General features: G+C 43.2%; 1 protein-coding gene across 1 annotated transcript in view; it reads left to right on the top strand.

The window, feature by feature from the left end:
- The first annotated feature begins 5 nt into the window (after positions 1–5).
- The window catches only part of fig4a (FIG4 phosphoinositide 5-phosphatase a), a 106,184-nt gene continuing 78,368 nt past the window's right edge, over positions 6–27,821 (top strand). The window contains exons 1-9 of the mRNA XM_014205487.2: positions 6–194; positions 582–718; positions 3,286–3,384; positions 5,797–5,920; positions 19,986–20,142; positions 20,805–20,855; positions 22,416–22,567; positions 22,989–23,117; positions 27,294–27,394. Coding sequence (XP_014060962.1) covers positions 656–718; positions 3,286–3,384; positions 5,797–5,920; positions 19,986–20,142; positions 20,805–20,855; positions 22,416–22,567; positions 22,989–23,117; positions 27,294–27,394 — 876 coding nt within the window. The 5' untranslated portion in view covers positions 6–194; positions 582–655. The remainder of the gene's footprint in view (positions 195–581; positions 719–3,285; positions 3,385–5,796; positions 5,921–19,985; positions 20,143–20,804; positions 20,856–22,415; positions 22,568–22,988; positions 23,118–27,293; positions 27,395–27,821) is intronic.

Raw genomic sequence — 27,821 nt, 5'->3', positions numbered from 1 at the left:
GTGAGGACCCGTCTCAGCTGAAGTTTGTGACAGTCACCTGATCGAAACAAACGCATGATCAGGGAGGCGTATGGCAAATTAGTTTGCTTTTCTGTCTTTAGCAGTGCTGTCAAATTGGGTTTTTGATTGAGCATGGTTTGAAACAACATCTTAAGGAGCAGTTTAACATGCCTCGTATCAGCTAACGACATTTGGTGAGTCATATGGTAGCGATATGTTGTCAAACAAACCAACATTGGGTGTAAGCATTACGCCGATTCTGTTGCAAAACGTTTAGCAGAAAACCGTTTCTTCCAAACGGAAAACACAAACGAGAGTTTCTATTGGACAAATTTGCTCTATTTGCTTTCGTTTGGTTCTAAAACTGGTAACGGTTTCCATAATGAATACACCCATGCTCGCCATGGTTTGGCACTATCTTACTGACAGTAACAATGTCAGCTAGCTACAATGTTTCCACTTTATAGCAGTCATCTTTAATGCAACAGACATGTATTGCTTGTTTATAACTTTGTAACGTATTCTGTTTGTCAATTGAATTGAAGTTGACATCCTCGAATCTCTCTAATATCCTTCCCCAGTGTGAACTCCACAGAAAGCAGCTGGCAGTCTCGTCCATCGAGTCTGTGAAGTTGGTCTTCATCAAATCTTCACCATGCCTCTGTCAGCAGCCGTCATCAGTGGAGTGCAGAAATTGGTTCTGTACGAAACTAGAGCCGTACGTTTCACAGTATTTCCCCTAGACTTGATGAATGCATTATTCTCTCAAACATAGGCTGGAAGAAGCCTTCCATCCGTTTTGCGCATAATGCATAGCTTATTTCTTAACACATGAAGTATAGGGTTGGTATGTCCATATTACACTGTCTTAACTGTCATTTATAAACTATTACAAGGTGTTGGATATTTAGTCAAACGATTGCATTCAATATCTCTCTATATAGTATTTTTAGCAGACCATTTGCTCATTGTCTTATGTTATGACCTATTGTTTACAGTACATTAACACTAGATGGCAGTATGGGCACTGGTATAACGCAGTTTCTCTGGACCCCCGCAATGGCGGAGTTCGATTACCGATTGCTGTCCCTGGTGCTGAAAAGCGACATGTCTGTGTCTGCATGCCTATCGATTCGATGATAGGCTTTCTGTGGTGCCAGGTCTCAGCTTTGCTTTAAATAATGGATACATGTTTATTGGTAGGCTTCTTTGCCCGTAGTTTTCTTATGTTAAGCCTAACATTTCACGAAACTATACACCATGTCACAATGCTGCCATTTTTAAAATGCTGACTGGTGGCAATGATGTAATACTTGTTCAGTAATTAAAGTTGGAAATTCAAACATTGCAGATTGAATAATAAATGTTTGATGCAACAGCATACTTATATAATATATCTCCTGTCTAGGCTACCTGAACCTGCATGACATGAGCCATCCTCATGCTCTCTCCCAGCTTCCATAGAAAGTTGTTGTGCATAAAACCAGTCCTTTAATGCCAAATAAGTCAGTCTACCCTCAAAACAATAGCTTACTAGTGGTTGTTTCATGATGCAGTGTACGATCTATAGCTATATACTGTATCTAGCTGCTATTAATAAACTTTAAATTTCATTTTATTACACAGAAAATAAAGGAAAAAAGTAGTTAGCTTGAGGATAAATTCAGCCACAATTTTTTGTTGAACTTAGTGGGTTGTGTGGGGCTAATAGCCTACTCAAATGGGCTGCTATATTCAAGGTAAATGAAATCAAATTAGATCCAAATTGAGAGACTTCCCTGGTCTCCTGAAGTCCTCATTTATTTTTTTTGTGTGCAAATGTTTTCACCAAGGCCTGTAGGTCCAGGTTGCGGGACCGACTGTTTTCTATACTGAGTATTGCCAACCCAGAAAGTCTTTCCTGGGACATTGTGCATTATTTGTCCATGGCGCTGCACACAATTTAAACTTAGTCTTGAATGATGCATGCCAAGATACACCAGAGATAAGGGACTGTTGATATTACAACCACACAACTCCAATGCCGGTTCACCAGTATGAATGAAATTGCAAACAGCTTTTTTTTGTTAAAGTCCGCAAGAACTGTTGTCTGCTAAATATTATAATTGGATTATAATCTGGCAGCAATTAAGGTGAATGATAAGCTCAATTACAGATGTTCCAGAACTGCTGTATTTGAAGCACAACGCCCTTCTGCCCAGTTTCACTGATGTTGCTATTTTACATTTTACATTTTAGTCATTTAGCAGACGCTCTTATCCAGAGCGACTTACAGTAGTGAATGCATACCGATTGCTATGGCAATTAAGCTGTATTTACCATCCCTGTAGCTCTCGCGTCTACAGAGAAATTATTTTCTAAACAAAAAAAATCATAAAGGACTACCTAAGAAACATTAGGCTCTCGGTCTGATATGTGCTTTTGAACACACTCATTGCACTGGTGCCGTCGTAGCCTTAACTATGGCATTCGTTCACTGAAGTACTAATTACTTTTAGAGGGTTAATATCAACTATTGTATAAAAATAAAAAACATTTACTTAAATGACGGGCGCATGGGGCCCCAGAGCTCGTGGGCCCCCCTGCCTTGTCGGGGCTGCGGTGGTGTCTGGTATGCCAGTTTGGGTAAGAGTATGTTGTAACATCTGAACATATACATTTTTACAACACAAAGTTACTTGCTGCTGCATTCAGAAGATGGACACAGATGGGTCCTCATACTAAAACAACTGATAATCTGATCATCAACTTGATTTGTTGCATCAGAAGTGTTAATGCTGGGCTGGAACAAAAGCGCGCAAACGCTATGGATCTCAGCAGGATGGCCTAGGTTTGAGGAACACGTTTTGTAAAGAGCCAGCATTGACTACATTGTAAGAGTTTCAGGTCAGCCCTGCCCCTTTCATTGGCTCACTCATGTTCAGACATTAGCAACACAGAGGTGTAGATGATAGGTAGAACAGGACAGAATTAACTCAGTTCCAGACTGTACCATCAACGTGTTCATACTGGACGTCCCCACATCAAATCTCACACCAATATAGAAACACATAAGGGTCGGAAGAAAGAGACTCATGTAGCATCTTAATTATGTTAGTGACAAAAGTCCTGCATGAAAAAGAAAAGCATGTCTTGTATAAAACACTTTTAAATTGTACTTTTCGCTCATCTTCTATCGACCAAAGCACTGCTTTCATCCCGCTGTTGAGTGAGGCTTGATGTTTCATCCATGATGTACTTATTGTCTCATGTAATCACACACTTTCATGTGTTCTTTGATTCCAGAGGTATTTCCTTGTGGGGAGCAATCACGCCCAAACCAAACACCGTGTTCTGAAAATCGACCGCACTGAGCCCAAGGACCTGGCGATTATTGATGATAAGGTGAGTTGCTGCACGTCAAACCACTGCTTTAGAGTCGCAGCGACCGTTGCCCTTGTTGTACAGCACCCCTCAGGGAAAATTGTACAATCAGTCACCTGGTCCTAAGTGTGTATGGGTGACAGATTTGGCTGATGAAGGTTTAAGAGACTGAACATTATCACTCATCCCCTGCAGTCAGTCATTACCACGGTGTATGAGAGTGGATGAGATTTGTTTGTTCTCATCAGAATGATAAGGATTCTGATTGGTTTGTTATTATTGTACAGAGTGTCCACTGGTGAGCTCCCTTTCCATCCATCATCATCCTCCCATTTGTTCCTGTAGATCAGGGGTTCCCAAACTTCTTCACTCTGGGCCCCCTCCCAGCATTGGAACAACCTGTGCCCTGTCTATTTCTGTGGGCACAAGCACTGTTCACGACACAAACTGTTCACACCCCTCTTGTTGGTGGAGAGAATTTTGCAGATTTAAAGCTTATTTCCTGTAATTCTATTCATTTTGTCATGGGGTGCAAAGAACATTTAGCAGTTTTAAAGCTAATTGTCTTGCAATTCTATACATTTGCCTAATGTGTATTCATGTAATATTGGAGTGACAAAAAAAATTACAAAAATGGAAACAAGATTCTCTGGTCTGATGAAACCAAGATGGAACTCTTGGGCCTGAATGCCAAGCCTCACATCTGGAGGAAACCTGGCACCATCCCTACGGTGAAGCATGGTGGTGGCAGCATCATGCTGTGGGGATGTTTCTCAGCGGCAGGGACTGGGAGACTAGTCGGGATCGAGGCGTGAGATGTCTCTCTTATGTGAGATACTTGTCATATGTGAATGTATCTGTTAAACCATGTGAAGGGATGGCGTGATTAATGGGGAACCAATTACTTGTCTCCACAATGTCTGTGTGCAAGTCACTCCCTCCTTTGGCATTGGGGGAAGGTGTATGGCCGTGTCTGGAGCATTGTATGTCCTCTTTGATGTTGCACTTATCTTGGGATAGTGTATGACATAGAGGCTCACTCCCCTCAGTGAGCTTGTCCAGGAGTGGAGTCAAGAGGGGGTTTACTTGAGATGGGAGTATCTAGAGTTGTCAATTGATTTATGCCATTGGATGAGCTAATGGTTCTGTTCTATACCGTACCAGGGAGAGACGGTTCCAGTTTGGAAAGGAGGACCAGACACTGGTCTATACAATGAACACTGTTGATACAGCAGTTGCTGTCTGCTATGTTTTATAGATATCTTTCATACAAAACTTAACCTTTCTGAACTGTTCATAAGATCTGTAGTTCGTCATGTACGTTAAAGGGGTGCATCTTGGCTATAAAAGCTCTTTGTACTTTTGTGTAGTCACTTTTCAATGGTTCATTAGAGAGCGCATCATTGAAAGTCAAGTGCTTTTGCAAAAGCATCTTAATTATTAAAGATGTAGTTTTAAGTATAACTCTGACTGGTGTGAAGTTTGTAACTCTCCTCATTTGATAATGCAGAAATTAGCCACCACACATCCCTCTCTGTTTGAGCCGGGTGTTTGAGTAGGCTAAACTAGCTATCTGCAATTTGACTATACTACAAAATATATCTCGCTCTCTCTCTCTTGCTTTTCCTTAATTTTGGAAGAAATTCTTTTTTTCCAAACTGTTCAAATATTGCCTTTTTCTCTCTTTGAGTCAACTACTTGTCACATTTTATGTACTGCAGTGCTTGCGAGCTGTAGCTCATGCTTTCAGTACTAAATTCATTCTCTGATCCTTTGATTGGGTGAACAACATTTCAGTTCATGCTGCAAGAGCTCTGATAGGTTGGAGGACGTCCTCTGGAAGTTGTCATAATTACTGTGTAAGTCTATGGAAGGGGGTGAGAACCATGAGCCTTCTAGGTTTTGTCAATGTACTAAGAGGAGGACAGAAGCTAGCTGTCCTCCGGCTACACCATGATGCTACCCTACAGAGTGCTGCTGAGGCTATTGTAGACCTTCTTTGAAAAACAGTGTGTTCTAATACATTTTTTGATGATGTGAATATAGTTAGTGTCGTTTTATCTAAAAAGGATAACTTATTTTTAAAGGTTTCACTTTATATTTTTATGAAATTCACTGAGGATGGTCCTCCCCTTCCTCCTCTGAGGAGCCTCCACTGGTACAGTATGTACTGTTCTGTTCTCTGCAGAAGGAATGGATGTACTGTCTGCGGCGTTATGTTGTGATCACAGCAGAATGAATGTTAGAAATGTTTTTCAGTGTTCTGAAATCTAAACGCTAGCACAGAAAAACAAATATTGACCAAAGCCGGAGTTTAGTCCCAAGATGTCTATGGGATGTACTGTTTCTACTGCTTGCACCTGTCTCAGCCAGAAGCTCAGTTTTAAAGAATCCAGAAGCACACTATTAACAATACGTCCCTCTTGTCCACAGCATGTCTACAATCAGCAGGAGGTGAGAGAGCTCCTGGGACGTCTGGATCTGGGCAACCGCACCAAGATGGGCCAGAAGGGCTCCTCAGGTCTGTCCAGAGCTGTGTCAGCCTATGGCATCGTGGGTAAGATAGTCCTCCTTGGACCCTCAGTCCTCACAATTTCTTCTCCTCTACCAGTTGCCATAGGAACGGCCATGAGCCTGTCAGCATGTCTTGTCTATTGAGTACTGCACATGAGGGTTTTGGCTGAGATGTGTAGGCTAGTAGGACTGTGGTAAGGAGAGTTGATCCTGAAGCAGTTATTAAGGGCAGAAAGTGTGGTTTTTTTGTCCCTGTATTGCTGTGGAAGCCAGCTTTTGGAGGGTTCAGAGATATTATAGAGTTAGTCCTCCTAGCAGGCTCTTTTAATTTTTAATTTTTTTTTACAAGAGGCTAATCAATGCAGTCACTTGTTTTGGTTTACTTAATTGATCAAATAAAGGCTTAAAAGCGTAATCCAACCCCATTCAAATGTATTTCTGACCTTAGTCTCTATGCCTGTTTCTACTCTCATAAGCACATGACACTACCTGATCTCTCAAGGCCTTCAGTGGCCACTTGAAGTTTGACAATAACCAACTTCCTGCTAGACCATTTCCCCACATTTTTCTCTTGAAAGCCAATTTTGTTACTTAATTGGTAATTTCGGTGTCTGAACCTGAGAGATTTATTTGTTCTTTTTCCCTGGAAGAATGAAGCATCTCAAGGTGAAATGGCTGCTAATGTGGGGTTTTGATGCTCTTGCTAGTAGAAATGTCAAGCTTTGAGATCAAGTTCACACTGAACGGAGGGAAGAAGGGATCCTGAGAGGGGAGCGTCACACAGCCTTATTATCCTTCTGTCTCATTTCTGTACACACACACACACACACACACACACACACACACATACACACATACACACATACACACATACACACATACACACATACATACACATACATACATACATACATTTACTTGGAGGCTGAGTCAGATGACATTCAGTAGTTTGACCAGACAATGTTGTGAGGCTTTAATCATGGTGCTTTCTTCCAACCGTCTCCGGGCCAGTGTGTTTGCAGAATTGTACCAACAGGTAATTGGTCTGACAGTAGTGTGAATGCTATTCATCCCCCATCAACCCTGATCTACATACAGTAATGGGGAGAATCACAAACAGATGTGCGCAAGCAAGGACGCACAGGCATACACATACAGTGCCTTCAGAAAGTATTCAGACCCCTTGACTTTTTCCACATTTTGTTAGGTTACAGCCTTATTCTAAAATTGCAACAATTTTTTTTTGACATTTTTGCTAATTTATTAAAAATAAAGAACTCAAATATCACATTTACATAAGTTTTCAGACCCTTTACTCAGTACTTTGTTTAAGCACCTTTAGCAGCGATTTTAGCCTTGGGTATGACGCTACTAGCTTGGCACATGTGTATTTGGGGAGTTTCTCCCATTCTTCTCTGCAGATCCTCTCAAGCTCTGTCAGATTGGATGGGGATTGTGGCTGCCCAGCTATTTTCAGGTCTCTCCAGAGATATTCGATTGGGTTCAGGTCCAGACTCTAGCTGGGCCATTCAAGGACATGAAGAGACTTGTCCCGAAGCCACTCCTGCGTTGTCTTGGCTGTGAGCTTAGGGTCGTTGTCCTGTTGGGAGGTGAACCTTCTCTCCAGTTGGAGGTCCTCAGCGCTCTGGAGCAGGTTTTCATCAAGGATCTCTCTGTACTTTGCTCCGTTCATCTTTGGTGGAGTGCTTCTAAAGCTCTGTCACCTCCCTGACCAAAGCACTTCTCCCCGGATTACTCAGTTTGGCCGGGCGGCCAGCTCTTGGTTGATTCTTGGTGGTTCCAAACTTCTTCCATTTTAGAATGATGGAGGCCACTGTGTTCTTGGGGACCTCCAATGTTGCAGACATTTTTTGGTACCCTTCCCCAGATCTGTGCCATGACACAATCCTGTCTCAGAGCTCTATGGACAATTCCTTCGAACTCATGGCTTGATTTTTGCTCTGACATGCACCGTCAACTGTGGGATCTTTATATAGACAGGTGTGTGCCTTCCAAATCATGTCCAATCAATGGAAACAGGATGAACCTGAGCTCAATTCTGAGTCTCATAGCAAAATGTATACTTATGTAAATAATGTATTTCTGTTGGCAGGTTTTATAAATTTGGAACATTTTCGAAAAACCTTTTTTTGCGTTGTCATTATGGGGTATTGTATGAAGATTGCTGAGTATTTTTCTTTATTTAATCTATTTTAATCTAATCCATAATAAGACTGTAACCTAACAAAATGTGTAAAAAGTCAATGGGTCTGAATACTTTCCGAAGGCTGTGTGTGTGTGTGTGTGTGTGTGTGTGTGTGTGTGTGTGTATATATATATATTTTGAACGGCAGTATGTATGATATGATATCTATATATATATATATATATATATCTATATCTATATCTATATATATATATATATACACTGCCGTTCAAAAGTTTGGGGTCACTTAGAATGTCCTTGTTTTTGAAAGAAAAGCAATTTTTTTGTCCATTTTAAAATAATATAAAATGTATCAGAAATTCATTGTAGACATTAATGTTGTAAACGGCAGATTTTTTTATGAATATCCACATAGGCATACAGAGGCCCATTATCAGCAACCATCACTCCTGTGTTCCAATGGCATGTTGTTAGCTAATCCAAGTTTATCATTTTAAAAGGCTAATTGATCATTTGAAAACCCTTTTGCAATTATGTTAGCACAGCTGAAAACGGTTGTTCTCATTAAAGAAGCAATAAAACTGGCCTTCTTTAGACTGGTTGAGTATCTGGAGAATCAGCATTTGTGGGTTCGATTACAGAATCAAAATGGCCAGAAACAAAGTACTTTCTTCTGAAACTCGTCAGTCTATTCTTGTTCTGAGAAATGAAGGCTGTTCCATGCGAGAAATTGCCAAGAAACTTAAGATCTCGTACAACACTGTGTACTTCTCCCTTCACAGGAAAGCGCAAACTGTCTCTAACCACAATAGAAAGAGGAGTGGGAGGCCTCAGTGCACATCTGAGCAAGAGGACAAGTACATTAGTGTGTCTAGTTTGAGAAACAGACGCCTCACAAGTCCTCAACTGGCAGCTTCATTAAATAGTACCCGCAAAACACCAGTCTCAATGTCAACAGTGAAGAGGCGACTCTGAGATGCTGGCCTTCTAGGCAGAGTTGCAAAGAAAAAGCCATATCTCAGACTGGCTAATAAAAAGAAAAGATTAAGATGGGCAAAAGAACAGACACTAGACAGAGGAAGATTGGAAAAAAGTGTTATGGACAGTTTGATGTGTTCGGATCACAAAGAAGAACATTCGAGAGACACAGAAAAAATGAAAAGATGCTGGAGGAGTGTTTTACGCCATCTGTCAAGCATGGTGGAGGCAATGTGATGGTCTGGGGGTGCTTTGGTGGCAAAGTGGGAGGTTTGTACAGGGTAAAGGGGATCTTGAAGGAGGAAGGCTATCACTCCATTTTGCAACACCATGCCATGCCCTGTGGGCGGCGCTTAATTGGAGCCAATTTCTTCCAACAACAGGACAATGACCCAAAGTATAGCTCCAAACTATGCAAGAACTATTTAGGGAAGAAGCAGTCAGCTGGTATTCTGTCTATAATGGAGTGGCCAGCACAGTCACCAAATCTCAACTGTATTGAGCTGTTGTGGGAGCAGCTTGACCGTATGGTACGTAAGAAGTACCCATCAAGCCAATCCAACTTGTGGGAGGTGCTTCAGGAAGCATGGGATGAAATCTCTTAAGATTACCTAAACAAATTGACAAGTAGACCTTTGGCATTCTAGAAGGCTGTAATTGCTACAAATGGAGGGTTCTTTGACAAAAGCGAAGTTTGAAGGACACAATTATTATTTCAATGAAAAATCATTATTTATAACCTTGTGAACGAACGTCTGGACTATTTCCTATTCATTTTGCAACTCTTTTCATGCATGTTTTCATGGAAAACAAGGACATTTCTAAGTGACCCCAGACTTTTGAACGGTAGTGTGAGATATATATATTACACAGTTGAAGTTGGAAGTTTACATACACTTAGTTTGGAGTCATTTAAAACTAGTTTTTCAACCACTCCACAAATTTCTTGTTAATGTTGGCAAGTCGGTCAGGACATCTACTTTGTGCATGACACAAGTAATTTTTTCAACAATTGTTTACAGACAGACTATTTCCCTTAATTCACTGTATCACAATTCCAGTGGGTCAGAAGTGTACATACACTAAGTTGACTGTGCCTTTAAACAGCTTGGAAAATTCCAGAAAATGATGTCATGGCTTTAGAAGCTTCTGATAGGCTAATTGACATCATTTGAGTCAATTGGAGGTGTACCTGTGGATGTCTTTCAAGGCCTACCTTCAAACTCAGTTCCTCTTTGCTTGACATCATGGGAAAATCAAAAGAAAATCAGCCAAGACATCAGAAAAAAATGTGTAAACCTTCACAAGTCTGGTTCATCCTTGGGGGCAATTTTCAAACGCCTGAAGGTACCACGTTCATCTGTACAAAAAATAGTACCCAACTATAAACACCATGGGACCACGCAGCAGTCATACCGCTCAGGAAGGAGACGCATTCTGTCTCCAAGAGATGAGCGTACTTTGGTGTGAAAAGTGCAAATCAATCCCAGAACAACAGCAAAGGACCTTGTGAAGATGCTGGAGGAAACAGGTACAAAAGTATTTATATCCACAGTAAACAAGTCCTATATCGAAGTAACCTGAAAGGCCGCTCAGCAAGGAAGAAGCCACTGCTCCAAAACCGCCATAAAAAAGCCAGACTACGATTTCCAACTGCACATGGGGACAAAGATCGTACTTTTTGGAGAAATGTCCCCTGGTCTGATGAAACAAAAATAGAACTGTTTGGCCATAATGACCATCCTCATGTTTGGAGGAAAAAGGGGGAGGCTTGCAAGCCGAAGAACATCCATCCCAACCGTGAAGCATGGGGGTGGCAGCATCATGTTGTGGGGGTGCTTTGCTGCAGGAGGGACTGGTGCACTTCACAAATAGATGGCATCATGAGGTAGGAAAATGATGTGGATATATTGAAGCAACATCTCAAGACATCTGTCAGGAAGTTAAATCTTGATCGCAAATGGGTCTTCCAAATGGACAATGACCCTAAGCATACTTCCAAAATTGTGGCAAAATGGCTTAAGGACAACAAAGTCAAGGCATTGGAGTGGCCATCACAAAGCCCTGACCTCAATCCTACACCAGCTCTCTTAGGAGGAATGGGCCAAAGTTCACCCAACTTATTGTGGGAAGCTTGTGGAAGGCTACCTGAAACGTTTGACCCAAGTTAAACAATTTAAAGGCAATGCTACCAAATACTAATTGAGTGTATGTAAACTTCTGACCCACTGGGAATGTGATGAAAGAAATAAAAGCTGAAATAAATCATTCTCTCTACTATTATTCTGACATTTCACATTCTTAAAATAAAGTGGTGATCGTAACTGACCTAAGACGGGTAATTTTTACTAGGATTAAATGTCAGGAATTGTGAAAAACTGAGTTTAAATTTATTTGGCTAAGGTGTATGTCAACTTCTGACTTCAACTTTGTGTGTGTGTGTGTGTGTGTGTGTGTGTGTGTGTGTGTGTGTGTGTATATATATATATATATATATATATATATATATATAAACATACACACACACACACACACACATTTTTTACATTAAAACTATATGGGGGTGGGGGATGCTGCTATTTAGGTGCACTCATACAGGAGTAGTAAAGGTACAGTTCACTACTTTTGTGATCACATAGTGTAGAGTGGACTCCAAAATAATTGATTCCTGGACGCAGTGGCGGATTTAGGTATAGGCGACATGGGCACCCACCTAAGGCGGTAACTTGTCGGGGCGCCCGCACAAAACAAAATCCTAATGGTGACATTTGAGAGATCGGTTTTCTAGCACTCATTTGCACGTCACGTCAATGATATCTTGTCACCGTGTGGGACTGTGCGTCAATTAACCTTGTCAGAGTGGGCTCCCTGATTTCTAGTTTGTGAGCTAGGCAGGCTAGTACTGCCACTCAGAAGTACGAGATGGGGTGGGGGCGGGGGTAGGTTGACCTCAGGTCTACCCACTGGAAACCCAAGGTAGGAGGAGTGGGGGAATCTATCAAATAGCGCACCTCTAACTTTTTGTACAGTACTAATGCAGTTAGTAAAATCAGTCACTACGAAATGCTACCAAATAAACCACAATTCATTCATAATACTGCGAATATATAGTTTCACAGACATATTGTAGAATTTTTTTCTGGTTTGTGCGAAATCATTAAGAATAATATAAAACCAGTCTGCACACCACCAAGGTGAATTGGTTTAGTCATGACTCTTAGTTTACAGTGTTGGGGGATGGGTAATGTATTGATGCTCGAGTGCCAAATCAACACAAATTTGTTTCTATTCGTCTTTATTACTTCTTTTTGATATTTCTTATTTTTGTATATATTGTTATATTTATATAGTTTCAAATGTTATGATTATTTATTTGTGTTGTTCCAAATGTCTGAATAAAAATTACAGTTAGTGCAGAATGGTGATTTTTTTTTTGAGTCGACTCCTAAGATTCAGTGTTTTTGAAACGGAGGAGACTTTCTGAGAAAATAAGCACTTTCATAGCGAGCCAGGGACAGGAAGAGAGAGGGGAGGGGCACAGTATGCAGGTCGGCCACCAGGCAGACAGTCAGGCCTAGTGCATGGTTCTATCTATCTGCAATCAAAAGCTGTATCTCTCAATCAAAAGCTGTATCTCACAATGGAAAGCTGTATCTCTCAATGGAAAGCTGTATCTCTCAATGGAAAGCTGTATCTCTCAAAGAATAATGAATACGCCCCCCACAAGCTAGCACAAGGGAGAGAGGGGGGGAGGGGCCAGGCAGAAAAACATGTCTTTGCACGCCTCTCAAATTCACCAAAGTGGCCTAAAGTCCCTCTGATTTTATTTTCAACAACTTTCCCAGGCCTTTTATAGCCTATAACACGGAAAATAATGTTTTTTGATAACTGCTCTGCGATTTTAATTTAGTATAGGGCTGAGCGACTACTGCTTTTTGAGGTAGTCTCAGTTCAATTATAAAAAAATTATCACGATTTCGGTTTCAATCTTGAAAAAAACCCAACATTAAATGCATTATGTGGATTGAATTGTGTAACTACACAGAATAAAACAAGTAAGGAAAGTCCCATGGTGGTAGTGACTGCCCATTACTGCTTCTGACTTATTAACCATTTATTCACATTACTTTACTTTTAAATAAAATACTTCAGTTGTTGTGTATATTACATTTGTTCAATTTGATTTTATTAATTCATTCCAAGTTATTATCTCCTCTCTATAAAGCTGCTGCCTATGCTGTCTGAGAAAATCACCATTTTAGTAGTTCTTCAAAATAAATAAGGCATACTCCTAAATACCAACAATCACTTAGATCATGTGTCAAACTCCACGGAGGGCCAAGTGTCTGCAGATTTTTGCTCCTCCCTTGTACTTGATTGATGAGGACATTAATTAGTAAGGAACTCCCCTCACCTGGTTGTCTAGGTCTGAATTGAAAGGAAGAACTAGCAGAAACTAGGCCCTCCATAAATACCTCGTGAAGCAATTGCTCTCAAAGTACCCTTTTGATCAGGCATTCTCATGCCTTTATGTCGCAGGCTAAAAGAAACAGGTGTGCAATGGATTATGGTCATTGTAGTTAGTTTAGCGCTGAAAACGTGATAATTATGTATAACATTGGTCTGTTGGAAATTACAACTCCCTACTTACATCTCACAATTCAGACATGATCTGATTTATCTCTAGAGAAACTGCAACGCAATTGGGGCATTGAGAATTGGAATTCAAATAATTGAACTGACATCGGTCAATTAGTTGTTTAAAAACTGAAAAATAACCAACTTTTCAGTTAATCGTTCAGCACTAATTTTGTTTAAAGTTTAAACATTCACACCCACAGACACCCAATCTATTTTTCTATCTGAAATTGACTATCAATGCAATTGACTACGTAGGTAACACGGCATGGCCTACAGAGGTACATAGGTACGTAGGTAACACGGCATGGCCTACAGAGGTACATAGGTACGTAGGTAACACGGCATGGCCTACAGAGGTACATAGGTACGTAGGTAACACGGCATTGCCTGCAGAGGTACATAGGTAACACGGCATGGCCTGCAGAGAAACATTTCTTGGAAGTCCTCTGTATTCAGCTGGATGGTGATCTAGAACAGGGGTTCTCAAACCTTTTCACTCAGGCCCCCCCTTCTGTCACAGGTCAGGTTTTCTCCCTTGAGTGTACTACCTGAGGTTGCCACTGGAGAACACCCTTGGGTTACTTCTAGTATCCAGGTGACCCTGATTGGGCTTATTGGGATCACCTGCTGGATGACTATTTAGGTTTCTCTGTGGACTGGGCCAGTTGCTCAGGTCTCCTGTTTTGTTCAGTGTTCTCGTGTGCCCTTGCTTTGTTGTTGTGCAATGAAGACCTTAAGTAAATATTCTGGATTTACCCTTACCCTACCTGTTGTGTTTCTCTGTGCCTGGTTCTGAGTTCGTACTAGCACTAATGTCACAATAGACCTGAGCCTCAAAATGGTCCCAGCAGAGATGTCTCTGCCGTCCGAGGGACACTCAGCTCCACCACTTACAGTCGGCTCTCACTCACATGGAACAGTGATTGGTCGCCATGAGGCATGGCTGAAGACATTGTTGGAGGATTTAGGAACTCTTGTGTTCACTCTGCAGACGGGACAGACTGGAGCAACTGCTGCTGCACCTGTGGTGGTTTCTAACCCTCCACTTCCTACCAGCTCATCGCCTTCCTCCCCACGGGAGCCTCCTCTCCCAGCACCAGAGCGCTATGAGGGGCATTCTGGGAGGTGTCGTGGGTTCCTGCTCCAATGTTCGCTGGTCATCGAGCTGCAGGCCTCAACGTTTCCCACCGAGCGTAGCATATGTCATTTCCTTGCTCTCAGGGCGGGCTCTGGCCTGGGCCACGGCCATCTGGGTGCAGCAATCAGACATTTGTTTTAATTGGCAAAGCTTCACCCAGGAGATGAGGGTTTTTGATCACCCAATCAGTGGCAGGAACGCTGCTCAAAGACTCATTGCGCTTCAGCAGGGCAGCCGGAGTGTAGCTGATTACGCCATTGACTTTCGGACGGTCGCCGCTGAGAGCGGTTGGAATATAGAGTCACTTCACTCAGTTTTTCTGAACGGACTCAGCGAGGTTCTCAAGGATGAACTGGCTTCCCGGAACAACCCTGACACTCTGGAGGAGCTTATCATTCTGGCCATCCGGATTGACAACCGGCTTCGGGAACGTCGTCATGAGAGGACGGAGGGGTCCCGAGTTGGTTCCAGTGTTTCGGGCCCCGCTGAGGGAGTCCATTCTTCATTTGTTCCACTGCCGTATGCTGGGCCTCCTTGTCCTGTACTCCATCAGGGTTCTCAATTCGGCTATGGCTACCATCTGTTTCCTGGATTGCACGTTAGCTCACCAACAGAGGCTGTCACTCACTAAGCTGGACACTCCGTTGTTGGTCACTGCGCTGGATGGTCAACCCCTATGGTCTGAGAAGGTGAAGCATCTCACCATGCCTGTTCAGCTACGAGTTCTGGATGACCATGTGGAGCTTATCCAGTTACATCTGGTGGACTCTCCTGAGCTTCCCCTGGTTCTTGGACATCTGTGGCTTTCCACCCATAATCCTCAAATTGCTTGGCCTTCGGGAAGAGTTCTGGGATGGAATCCTTCATGCCAGTTCACCTGCCAGCAGCTCTCTCCACACCTTTCCGGTCCTGCTTGTCTGGAGACTCCTGATCCTCCTGTTCCACTGGCTGGGAATGACAAACCTGATCTTTCCCACGTACCTCGGGATTCCTGGGAATTGGGTCAGGTGTTCAGAAAACAAAGGGCCAGCAAACTACCACCTCACAGGCCCTACGATTCTGCCATCGGCCTCCTGTCCGTTACCACTCCTCTGAGAGGAGGGCTGTATTCTCTCTCAGGTCCAGAGACTGCAGCCATGAACAGTTATATTAAGGAGGCGCTGGCAGCTGATTTTTATTCCTCCATCCACTTCACCTGCAGGAGCGGGTTTTTTCTTTGTTGGGAAGAAGGATGGGGGATTATGTCCCTGTATCGATTACCGGGGTTTAAATAACATTACCATCAAGAACCGTTACCCCCTTCCTCTTATGTCATCAGCTTTTGAGAGACTCCAGGGAGCTACGGTTTTCTCTAAATTGGATTTACGGAATGCGTACAGTCTGGTGCGCATCAGACAGGGAGACGAGTGGAAGACAGCGTTCAACACCCTTAATGGACATTATGAGTGCCGGGTCACGCCGTTTGGACTTACTAATGCTTCTGTTGTTTTCCAGGCCCTGGCTAATGATGTGCTGCGCGACTTCCTTCACCAGTTAATGTTTGTGTACCTGGATGACATCCTCATCTTCTCCAAGTGCATGGTTGAACACGTCCAACATGCCCGCCAGGTTCTTCAGACTTCTCGCTCATCACTTGTTTGTGTAGCCCAAAAAGTGTGAGTTTCACGTTCCTCAGATCTCCTTCCTGGAGTGTATCGTGTCTCAGGGCTGTGTACTGATGGACTCCCAAAAGGTAGGATCGGTGGTCAACTGGCCTCGACCCAGCATGGTCAAGCAAGTTCAGCGTTTTTGGGGTTTTGCTCATTTCTGCCGGAGATTTGTGAGGAACTTTAGTGCTGTGGCGGCGCCGTTGACAACGCTCACCAAGGGCTTGGCTAGGCATGTATGCTGGACCCCTGCTGCTGAGAAGGCGTTCCAGGACCTGAAACATCAGTTTTCTTCTGCACCCATTCTCGTTCATGCGGATCCTTCTCTTCCCTTCGTGGTAGAGGTGGATGCCTCTGACGTTGGGGTGGGGGCGGTTCTGTCTCAGCGCTCGGTGAAAGACCAAAAGCTTCATCCCTGTGCCTTCTTCTCCAGGCGTCTCACTCCAGCAGAGAGGAACTATGATGTCGGCAATCGGGAGCTTCTTGCAGTCAAACTGGCTTTGGAGGAGTGGCGGCACTGGTTGGAGGGCTCGGAACATCGCTTTACGGTTTGGACTGACCACAAGAACCTGGTCTATATCTAGGAGGCTAAACGCCTCAACCCACGACAGGCTTTTTGGGCTCTCTTCTTCACTCGGTTCAGATTCACATTATCTTACCGTCCGGGGTCTAAGAGCGTGAAGCCGGATGCCCTCTCTCGCCAGTCCGGATGCCCTCTCTCACTTGAATCCATCATCCCCAGGTCGCTCATCCTCGCGCTGGTGTCCTGGGGTATAGAGACTGTACTGAGGGAGGTGCAAGGTAGGGAGGCAGTTCCAGACGGCTGTCCAACTAACAGACTGTTTGTTCCTCTTGGGTCACGGTCCAAGGTACTTCAGTGGGATCACTCGTCGCGTCTCACCTCTCATCCGGGAGGGCAGCGAATGCTAGAGTTTTTGAGGCGGAGGTTTTGGTGGACCTCGGCGGAGGCGGACACTCAGACCTTTGTGGCTGCCAGTCCGACATGTTCCCGGAACAAGACTCCTTGTCAGCAGCCTCTGGGGCTTCTTCATCCACTGCCAACACCTTCTCGACCCTGGTCCCACCTCTCTATGGATTTCATCACGGGCCTTCCATCCTCAGAGGGAGACACGGTCATCCTGGTCATTGTGGACCGCTTTTCCAAGGCAGCACATTTCATTCCGCTGCCTAAGCTACCATCTACCCGTGAGACTGCTCAGCTGGTCATTCAGCATGTTTTCCATCTTCACGGACTTCCTCGGGACAGAGTCTTCCGACTGGGGCAACCAGTTTGCCTCCAGATTTTGGAGAGCATTCTGTACTCTTGTGGGGTTATCAGCCAGTCCGTCCTCAGGTTATCATCCTCAGTCCAACGGTCAAACTGAGTGGGTAAACCAGGATCTGGAGACCGCCTTATGGTGCTGTGTGTCCGCAAACCCCGCCACTTGGAGTCCGCACCTTCCCTGGGTGGAGTATGCACACAACACTCTCTAGTGTTCCTCCACTGGCCTGTCATCATTCCAGGTGTTGTACGGTTAGCAGTCCCCCCCTGTTTCCAGATCAGGAGATTTTAAGTGATGGTTCCTTCCTCTCAAAGCCTCATCACTCGTTGCCGCCAGACCTGGAAGAGGGCTCGTTATGCGCTCCTGAGGTCCTCAGCTTGGGTTCAGAGACAGGCCAACCGTCATCGCCACCCGAGTCCCCTCCTGCGTCCAGGCCAGATGGTCTGGTTGTCTACTAGGGATCTGCCTCCACACATGGAATCTAGAAAGTTGGCTCCCCGGCACGTTGGGCCATTCAAGTTTCTACAGCGCATCAATCCAGTGGCCTATCGTCTTCGTCTTCCCCGGTCCATGAGGGTTCATCCCACCTACCACATTTCCAGACTCAAGCCTGTGGTGTTCAGTCCTCTGGTTCCGGCCACTCGGCCTCCACCCCCGCCTCGCATGATTGCGGGACAGCCAGCCTACACGGTGCGACGCATCCTCTCCAGTCGTCAGTTCCGGCGAGGGACTCAGAACCTCGTGGACTGGAAGGGTTACGGCCTGAGGAACGTTCCTGGATTCCGGCCCGGGACATTTTGGACCCCGGACTCATTCGGACTTCCGTCGACGTTCAGCTACCCCTGGTGGAACGTCAGGAGCCGTTCCTTGAGGGGGGTCCTGTCACAGGTCAGGTTTTCTCCCTTGAGTGTACACCTGAGGTTGCCGCTGGAGACCACCCTTGGGTTACTTCTAGTATCCAGGTGACCCTGATTGGGCTTATTTGGATCACCTGCTAGATGACTATTCAGGTTTCTCTGTGGACTGGGCCAGTTGCTCAGATCTCCTGTTTTGTTCTGTGTTCTTGTGTGCCCTTGCTTTGTTGTTTTGCTATGAAGACCTTAAGTACATTTTCTGGATTTACCCTTACCTCTGCCTGCTGTGTTTCTCTGCGCCTGGGTCCAAGTTCGTACTAGCACTAATGTCACATCTTCCAGCATTGGACAAATAGCTCTCTAAGGTTTGCAATGACAAGAGGAACTGATGATGCACTACACAATTTCTAAATGACACCTTTTGCATTCTACTATTACAACTTTCAAGAGTAAGTTGAAAGCCGGACTGAGTTCAATTTGGGAACCACTGATCTAGGAAATTGCTCACACCGACCCAGACAAAGCAGGGAAATTGAATGTCAATGTTTCACGGCAAGACAATTGGTGGTTCTGATGGTGTAAAATGGGTAAGGGTATCATTTTGAGGTACAAAATGTCCATTCTCTCATCCCCAATCCTCAAACCATTTATGCTTCATATCATTTATCCACATGAATTTATGTCCTATGCTGTTTCTATGGAGGTTTCTCTCATCTATCTCCAGTAGGTTATTTTCTCCAGGAGGATGCGTAACCTGTAGATTTGCCTATGGTCTCATCCCCTCCCATTAACGTAAATCCGAGTGGGGGCCCAGGACCAAGTTTGCGAAACACTGGTCCAAGCGACATGGCGCTAGTGGTCTGTGTTTCTAGTGGTCCATGACCTCCAAGAAGAGATCATATGAAAACAGCCTGACTAATATGAATGACAAACAAAAATAAGCTCTCAGAGAACATCTATTCTGCTTTTCCGTGAAGCAGTATATCTCTGTGTATTACAGTAGTGAATACACATTCCAGGACTGAAAGCATATTATTTTGTAATTGAAAATATATATCTTAAAATAAAGATTTTGAAGGTGATAATGAATGATGTAAGACAGATGAACAGACTGTGAGTGTGTTGTGGTCATGCAGCATGAATAACAAGTGGTCTCATCTATCATGAAGACACACACACATAGATAGGCACTCATTTGATTGTTGAGATGAGAATAGATATTGTACATAGATGTATGAAAATGTGTCTTGAAAAAAACATTGAGGATGAAAAGGTTAATGTTAAAAGTTTCATATGAGTTGCATAAGAGTTGTATAAGTTATCTGGGTTGTTTGAGGTGTCCTATAGTAATACTAATCTTATATGTGCTGTTCATGTGTATTCATTGTCCTGGTCTTGCAGGCTTTGTCCGATTCCTTGAGGGTTATTACCTCGTGTTGATCACCAAGCGGAGGAAGATGGCCGACATTGGTGGTCACTCCATATACAAGATAGAGGATACTAACATGATCTACATCCCCAATGACTCAGTGAGGGTGACACATCCTGACGAGGCCAGGTACAGTAGGTCAACAGTTTTAAACCCAACATCTCACACCACACTAGAGATTTTCTCCTTTCCTTCCACTTTCCTCGTTCTCTCTCTTGTTTCTCTCACAATTTACACACACACACACACACACACACACACACACACACACACACACACACACACACACACACGTGTGACGACTTCACTGACCCACTAACCAAGTGTGACCAGCTAAGGATCACTCAGTATATGGGTCTATATAACCTGCTGTGCACAGCAAATGATTATGGCATTTTTTTGCCTCCCCTTTTCATTGAGATGAGAAGGTAACATGTATGTTATATCTCAAAGCCTAGGACTGTTTCCTATGTGACGTGACAACTCCAGTGATGTGACTGTGGTGATGCGACAGGAAAAACTCCTGCCACTAGTACTAGAGGTTCTGACTAGGTGGGATACAGCTACGACCAGAAGTAGCAGGTTAGGAGAACTTACGCAGCCACGTGGCAGGTTAGGAGAATTAGGTTAATGTTAGGAAAGGGGTTAGGGTTAGATCAAATGCTCTCCTGAACTCTCACGAAAAGTCAATTCCGGTCATAGCTGTACTCCGTCTAGTCACAACCAGTATTATGTCATTGGTGCAGGTCATAACCATAAGAGATTTGGACTGTTTATTTCTCCTCTTATAGATACGTGAGGATCTTTCAGAATGTGGACCTGTCCAGTAACTTCTACTTCAGGTAAGTAAGTGTGTGTGAGATTTAAAAAATACCCACTCCTCCGCATCGCTCTTCTGTTGTTTGTCAAGTCAATGCTTTTGTTTGTCACAAGCCTTGGTGATCAGGAGGCTCAGGTGTTTGCTGCAGTATGGAACCTGTCAAACGCTATTCAGACTTTTTTTTCACACTTTTTTTGTATGTTACTTTGTTGGAACAAATGTCACACAAGATGTACAGTATATCTGAGGTTATCTCTCTCACGTGCATACACATATACACACACACTTTCAAGACTGGATATTTTATTACAGTGATGTTATGAATCAGTGAGCGAGGACAGAGCCACGCTCTTATGGATTTATGTATCAACATCCTCCTCATTAAATGTACACAAATATACACTGAGTGTACAAAACACGTTCCATGACAGACTGACCAGGTGAAAGCTATGATCCCTTATTGAAATCCACTTCAATCAGTGTAGATGAAGGGGAGGAGACGGGTTAAAGAAGGATTTTTAAGAGTTGAGACTGTTGAGACATGGATTGTGTATGTGTGCTATTCAGAGGGGGAATGGGGAAAACAAAAGATTTAAGTGTCTTTGAACAGAGTTTGCCAGGTGCACCGATTTGAGTGTGTCAAGAACTGCAACGCTGCTGGGTTTTTCACACTCAACAGTTTCCTGTGTGTATCAAGAATGGTCCACCACCCAAAGGACATCCAGCCAACTTGACATAACTGTGGGAAGCATTTGAGTCAACATGGGCCATCATCCCTGTGGAATGCTTTCGACACCTTGTAGAGTCCATTCCCATTCGAGTTGAGGCTGTTCTGAGGGCAAAAAGGGATTAACTCAATATTAGGAAAGTGTTCCTAATGTTTTTATCTCAGTGTGCATCTCATTGTAACAAACGGTTATTGTTTATTTCTATCTATCCATCCATTGAATTTGATTTTCTTTTCTTTCATTGAATTCTCTTACAAAAACACGTAAGAGATGACATCACTGCCACCAATAGTTATGTATCATTAAAGTACTGTTTGGACTCCTTTCTGAAGTGTCTGTCAGTTTTTCGTCATTAAGCCAGAGTGACACACAGAGAGCTCAAAATACCCATCTGGTGTACCCGTAACTCCTCTTGGAATCATGCCCTTCAACACTTACCATCTAAAGCCCACTGTAGCAGTAGCTGTACTAAAGGTTAACCTGTACTGAAAGGGTCCGTATTGACTTAGTGTAGTCACGACTCGCTCCACAGATGACCTTCTATTAGTTCTCACACAGATTTGTTGTCAAGCTGGTAATTTTTCTCCCTAGCGACAGGTCAAGATACATTTTGGACCCTACCTTTTTTATATCCTCAAGGAAAAAAACATTGTATATCGTCAAGAAAAAATATATTTAAAAAAATAGACGTACTGTCAGGTGTAAAACAAAATGATTTTTTCCCGGTCATTCCTCTATCATTATTCTTTTTACGCATCACTCCATTCATCCATCTCATTGATTTCTGATTATCGAAGTGTTGTTCTTCTTCCTCGTTGACCTTTTCACCTATGAACTTTGAACCCCCCCCCCAGCTACAGCTATGACCTGAGCCACTCCCTGCAGTACAACCTGACGCTGCTGCATAGCCCGTGTGACCCGGGCACAGTGGAGGAGGTGCACACACGGAGCAGCAGACAGCAGGACAGCTTCGACATCTTCGAGGACGAGGGCCTGCCCACACAAGGTCAGACAGCTCCTGCCCTCTCACACTCTCCCTAAACTCCAGTTCCACTTTTTCCACTTTTAAAACATGTGAATACACTCTATTGAACACATTTCTTTTCATTTGTTATCACAAAAAAAGGATTTGTATGTTACACTTGGTTATGTTTTCTTGATCTTATAACCGTTGTCAGTCAGTGGTCCCAAAGAGAAAAAGATCCTCACAACTCAAGCCACTCATAAAGCCATTCACCAGCTAAAAGGTTGATCAGGACATCACTACTAGCCCAAAACCAAAGTCTTTATTCAGCTCATCTGTCTCTCCTCAATTCATTTTCCATGTTCTAATCTACTGTATCGGTGGTAAACCATCCCCTCCTTGATCCTGTCCATGTAAGCTGTTCTGTGGTGTTTTGTGTTCCTATGTAATGGTTCCACTGCAGTGTTCCACGGCCTCCAGAGTGAACCGTACGCCAAGTACGTGTGGAACGGCAAGCTCCTGGAGCGCGTCAAGGACACGGTGCATCCTGATTGGCTCATGTACATCATCCATGGCTTCTGTGGCCAGTCCAGTATCCTTTTCCTCCTGCCTGGTTACGACCTGCAGAAGTAGAGTGTTCAGTTTAGTAGTCAGGTGCTGCAAATGTGCATGTGTGCTTGTGTCAGTGACTTGGTGCTTTTGCCATGTTCCAGATGTTGGTATCCACTAGGGCTGACCCCATTTAATCGACTGGTTTATTGTTTGATCAATAGGCTGCTGGTTGACCGAGTTTTCTTTTTTTTACCGAGCAGTCGCATATATATTTGTAAATAAATACATTTAATTTATTTTCTGGCACACGAGACACCTGTCTTACTCACGCCTGCCTCAGTGAACTAATCCATTGCTGAGGCTGCGGGGATGGCACACCTGTATCACCAGTAGTACATTTACCCTTAATTACCATCATTTATCATCTACAATGGTCATTTTGTTAATGCATTCAATATATTTTTATCAGTCTTTTACCGCTCTCATTGTCGGAGTGGACACGTTGTTTGCGGACCTCCATCTTTCTGTCCGTCTGTCTTTTGACAGTTAGCCTTTAGAAGACAGAACTTTATTCCTCTTGTGTTCTTTCCCTCGCCTCCTCCACTCCCCATCATGTGTCTGGCATGCTGCTCACTGGAAAGTGTGTGCCTGCCTCTTGTAACACAACACATGGAATACCATTTTTGTGTTTGTTTTTGTTTGGGGGGCACATGGAATACCTAATGAGCCAGATGCTCGCCAGTCTGCTAAGCTGCATTAAGCGATTTGTGTTTATATTATGGTCTATATAAAAATATGAAGCAATGCTTATCAGGTATGAAAACAGTAGCGCATTTGCATGCTTTGCCCATCTGGTATGAGGTGGAAAATAAAAAAGTGATTAGGTTAGCTAGACTGTTTCTGTTTGTTTAGACTAGGAAAGCACAGCTAATGTCTCCACTAAGCCAAAGAAAAACACACTTGAAACAAAATATATGCCTACATTTGGTTATATTGATGCATGGTTTGGTTATATTGATGCATATTTGAGTGTGGATGCTTGGGGCTTGGGTAGAAGTGCTTGAGAATAACTAAATCTGATGAATTGTGTCCCTGATTTTGAGAGCCCAGTTTAACTATCCGTCAGTGCAGATCTTATAAGCAGACATTAAGACATTATAACCATTCATTGCACCTCTTAGCCATGAGAGGTTTTAGCTAACGACTCTTCTGCTTGACTGAAGTTGTTCTTGGCTTTTTATATACGCAAGTAATAATGAATCACCTCCTCCACAGTCATGAGATGAATAAGTGAACTCCCCAGTATCCCAGTGATGGAGAGATGAAAGAGGAAATGGATAGTATAAACAAAAATACTTCAGTCTGAACTTAAACAACTAAAACTATGGAGAAAGTGTGTGGAAATGATGATGAGCCTACTTATATATTTTTTTATCTGATTCTATTTTTTCAATCACAGTATTTTCATGTTTCTAGAGGTATTAGTAGTGCTGTTTAGCGGATTTGGTTGATTTTTGTGGTCTCAAACCAGTCAGCTTATTAACATTCTTCATCAAGAATATTGGCAAATTAGAGTTTTTGACAATGGAAAAAGGTGGGAATGTTGTTCCCTTATCATGTAATTCCTACATTTACTATCAATATAGCATTCAAAATAGTTTTCCAGATTGTATTTTTGCAACAACAACAGCAAAATGGGATGCTAATATTGGGTTGCGACTGAAAGAATTTAGTTCAATTTGGGTCCCGAGACAACCAGTTGAGGACCACTGGTTTACAGCAAACATTTCTGAATAGCACGAGTGGTGTGTGTGTGTGTGTGTGTGTGTGTGTGTGTGTGTGTGTGTGTGTGTGTGTGTGTGTGTGTGTGTGTGTGTGTGTGTGTGTGTCTCACCACGTTGGCTGGTTAGAGGGGCAGTGGGGGCCACATTGCAGACGCTGGGTTTAGACAACGGTTCCTGGAAGCCATCCTTCTCTCATGGTTCTATTCCCAGAGAAACCCAGGCAGAATAATTCATAGAAGGAAACTGAGGAGGGGAGGGGTGAAGAAAGGTAGAGGCACAGAGATGGAGGAAGTGATGGGGTTGAAGTGATGCAGGTAAAGAGGAAAACAGAGTTAAGAGAGGGACTTAGTAAATTAGTGCGAGAGAGAAGGAGATGGAGGGTAGAGAGAGGGGAACAGTGATTGGCAGGGGAAATTCCATTTCAATTCAGGAAGTGAATTACAAATAAATGTTCCCCCTTTTTTGAATTAGACATATAAACGTATACACTTTACAATTCTTGACATGAGTACCAATATCTTTTTTTTCCCTTTTCTTATTGGAGAAGCCCCCCCCCCCACACACACACACAACAACAACAAAAAACAAGCAAACTAACATTCAATATGAAAATACAATTACAACAGATCACAACACACTATCCGTTCCCTCCCCCTTTTGGTCCCAAGTTCTTAATCTTGCTCAATAGAGTGTAATTTGTAAAAAAGGAAATTAAAGGTGGCCATCTCAGAAAAAAGTTAGCAGTACATGCACTCTAAATTTAAGAAAAGACAAGGACTCAGTGGTTGGTTTGGGAGATTTCCAATTAAGCCAAATTTGTTTCGCGGGCTACGAGTGAAGCAAATGTTACATCTGCTTTACTTTAGGTGAGAATAGACAGCACAAATTGAAGTCCAAATTTAGCTATCAAAGGACAAGACTGCAGGTCAATATTAATACCTTTAGAGAGAGTAGTTAAAAAGGAGGAACAGAACTCTTGACAGCTTAGAGCATGAGTAAAACATGTGACTCTGCGGGAGACATTGAGCATCGTGTCATTTGTCTCTGGGGAAAAATGAATAGTTTTTTGCCTTTTTTGTAATGAATTTTGTGCAACACTTTGATCTGATTTAAACTTAACCGAGCACAGGAAGATGTTAACCCTAAGAAGTGCCTCCTCCGACCAGTCATCTGTCAGGTCAGGTTCTCCACCCCAGTCAGTCTTTAGTTTATTGATGGGAGAGGTTTTCAGAGGAGATCATAACATCATCATATGAGATGTCCCCATATCTACGGGAGCGACAGGATCAATTCTAATAACGTGTTAGGAGGTGATTAAGGAAAGGTAGGAAAGTGAGAACTAACAAAATTACGAGCTTGGAAATAGCGGAAGAGATTGAGGCAAATTACATTTTAGCTACAAGATCATTAAAACTGGCAAAGAAAAAAAATCATATTTGAAACATACCAAACCCCTCTCGCGCCACAAAAAAAAGCCTGGTCAAGATTGGAGGGTAGAAATTTTTATTCATTTTATTTCACCTTTATTTAACCCGGTAGGCTTGTTGAGAATAAGTTCTCATTTGCAACTGTGACCTGGCCAAGATAAAGCATAGCAATTTGACACATAGAACAACACAGAGTTACACATGGAATAAACAAAACATACAGTCAATAATACAGTAGAACAAAAGAAAACAAAACGTCTATATAGTGAATGCAAATGAGGTAAGTTAAGGCAATAAATAGGCCATGGTGGCAAAGTAATTACAATATAGCAATTAAACACTGGAATGGTAGATGTGCAGAAGATGAATGTGCAAGTAGAGATACTGGGGTGCAAAGGAGCAAGATAAATACAGTATGGGGATGAGGTAGGTAGATAGATGGGCTGTTTACAGATGGGCTATGTACAGGTGCAGTGATCTGTGAGCTGCTCTGACAGCTGGTGCTTAAAGCTAGTGAGGGAGATATGAGTCTCCAGCTTCAGAGATTTTTGCAGTTGGATGGATGGTTGTTCCAAATAGGGAGTAGAAGAAAAGGGGCAGAAAGTCTAAAATGCTGACAAAATTGTTTCCAGATCTTCAAAGTAGAGAGCACAATCGGATTTGTAGTGTACTCTGAAGGACACATTGATAGTGGGCACAGATTCAAGAAGAGAAGGGGATGATTGGAAAGAATGCGCTTCTATTGAGCACCAGTTGGTACTTGGAGAATTACACCAGACCAAAATCTTCTGAATATTAGCTGCCCAGTAGTGAAACAATAAGTTGGGAAGTGCCAAACCACCATCTTGTCTCCCTCTTTCAAGTATCTCTCTTATCGTAGGTGTTTTGCCTGGCGAGTGAATTACAATACCATTTCAATAATTTACTAATTGTTATTTGAAACCAATGACACTTTGCCTTATTATGTTACATCTGTGTGTGTCCCACCTTAACCTCTGTGTGAAGAGCTCCTGATCTACGGTCGTCCGGTTTATGTCACCCTCATCGCCAGGCGCTCCAGTAAATTCGCTGGCACCCGCTTCCTCAAGAGAGGAGCCAACTGCGAGGTAACCTCCTGCCTCATCTTGTCGCCACGACAACAGGGCGAAGTCGCCCCCGGTGTTATATAATAGCAGCATGGTACAAAGGAGGGGGGGTGAGGTTAATGTAACCTCCGTGTCTCTGCATCTCCTTTTTGTGTGTGTAGTTTGGTGGTAAATGGGTTCAGTATGCTGTGTTTTTGAGGCCAAATTATGTATTTATTATTCCCTCCGCACGGCTTAGTTTAGGCCAGGATTGAAATTCGTAAGGTGTGTGTGTGTGTGTGTGTGTGCGTGCGTGCGTGTGTGTGTGTGTGTGTGTGCGCTCATTTTGGGCTGACTTTCTGGTTCAGTATATGGTCCACTCCTGTCAATTACAGGTCAAAACTGTTGAAGTGTGTGTAGATCTATGTGGTTCTCTATGTGGTTCTCTCTGTATATTGTCCCTCACCTG

This window comes from Salmo salar, chromosome ssa06 (genome assembly GCF_905237065.1).
Source record: "Salmo salar chromosome ssa06, Ssal_v3.1, whole genome shotgun sequence".
NCBI lineage: Eukaryota > Metazoa > Chordata > Actinopteri > Salmoniformes > Salmonidae > Salmo > Salmo salar.
The sequence above is the reverse complement of the archived record's forward strand: the minus strand, read 5'-3'. Positions and strand labels throughout refer to the sequence as shown.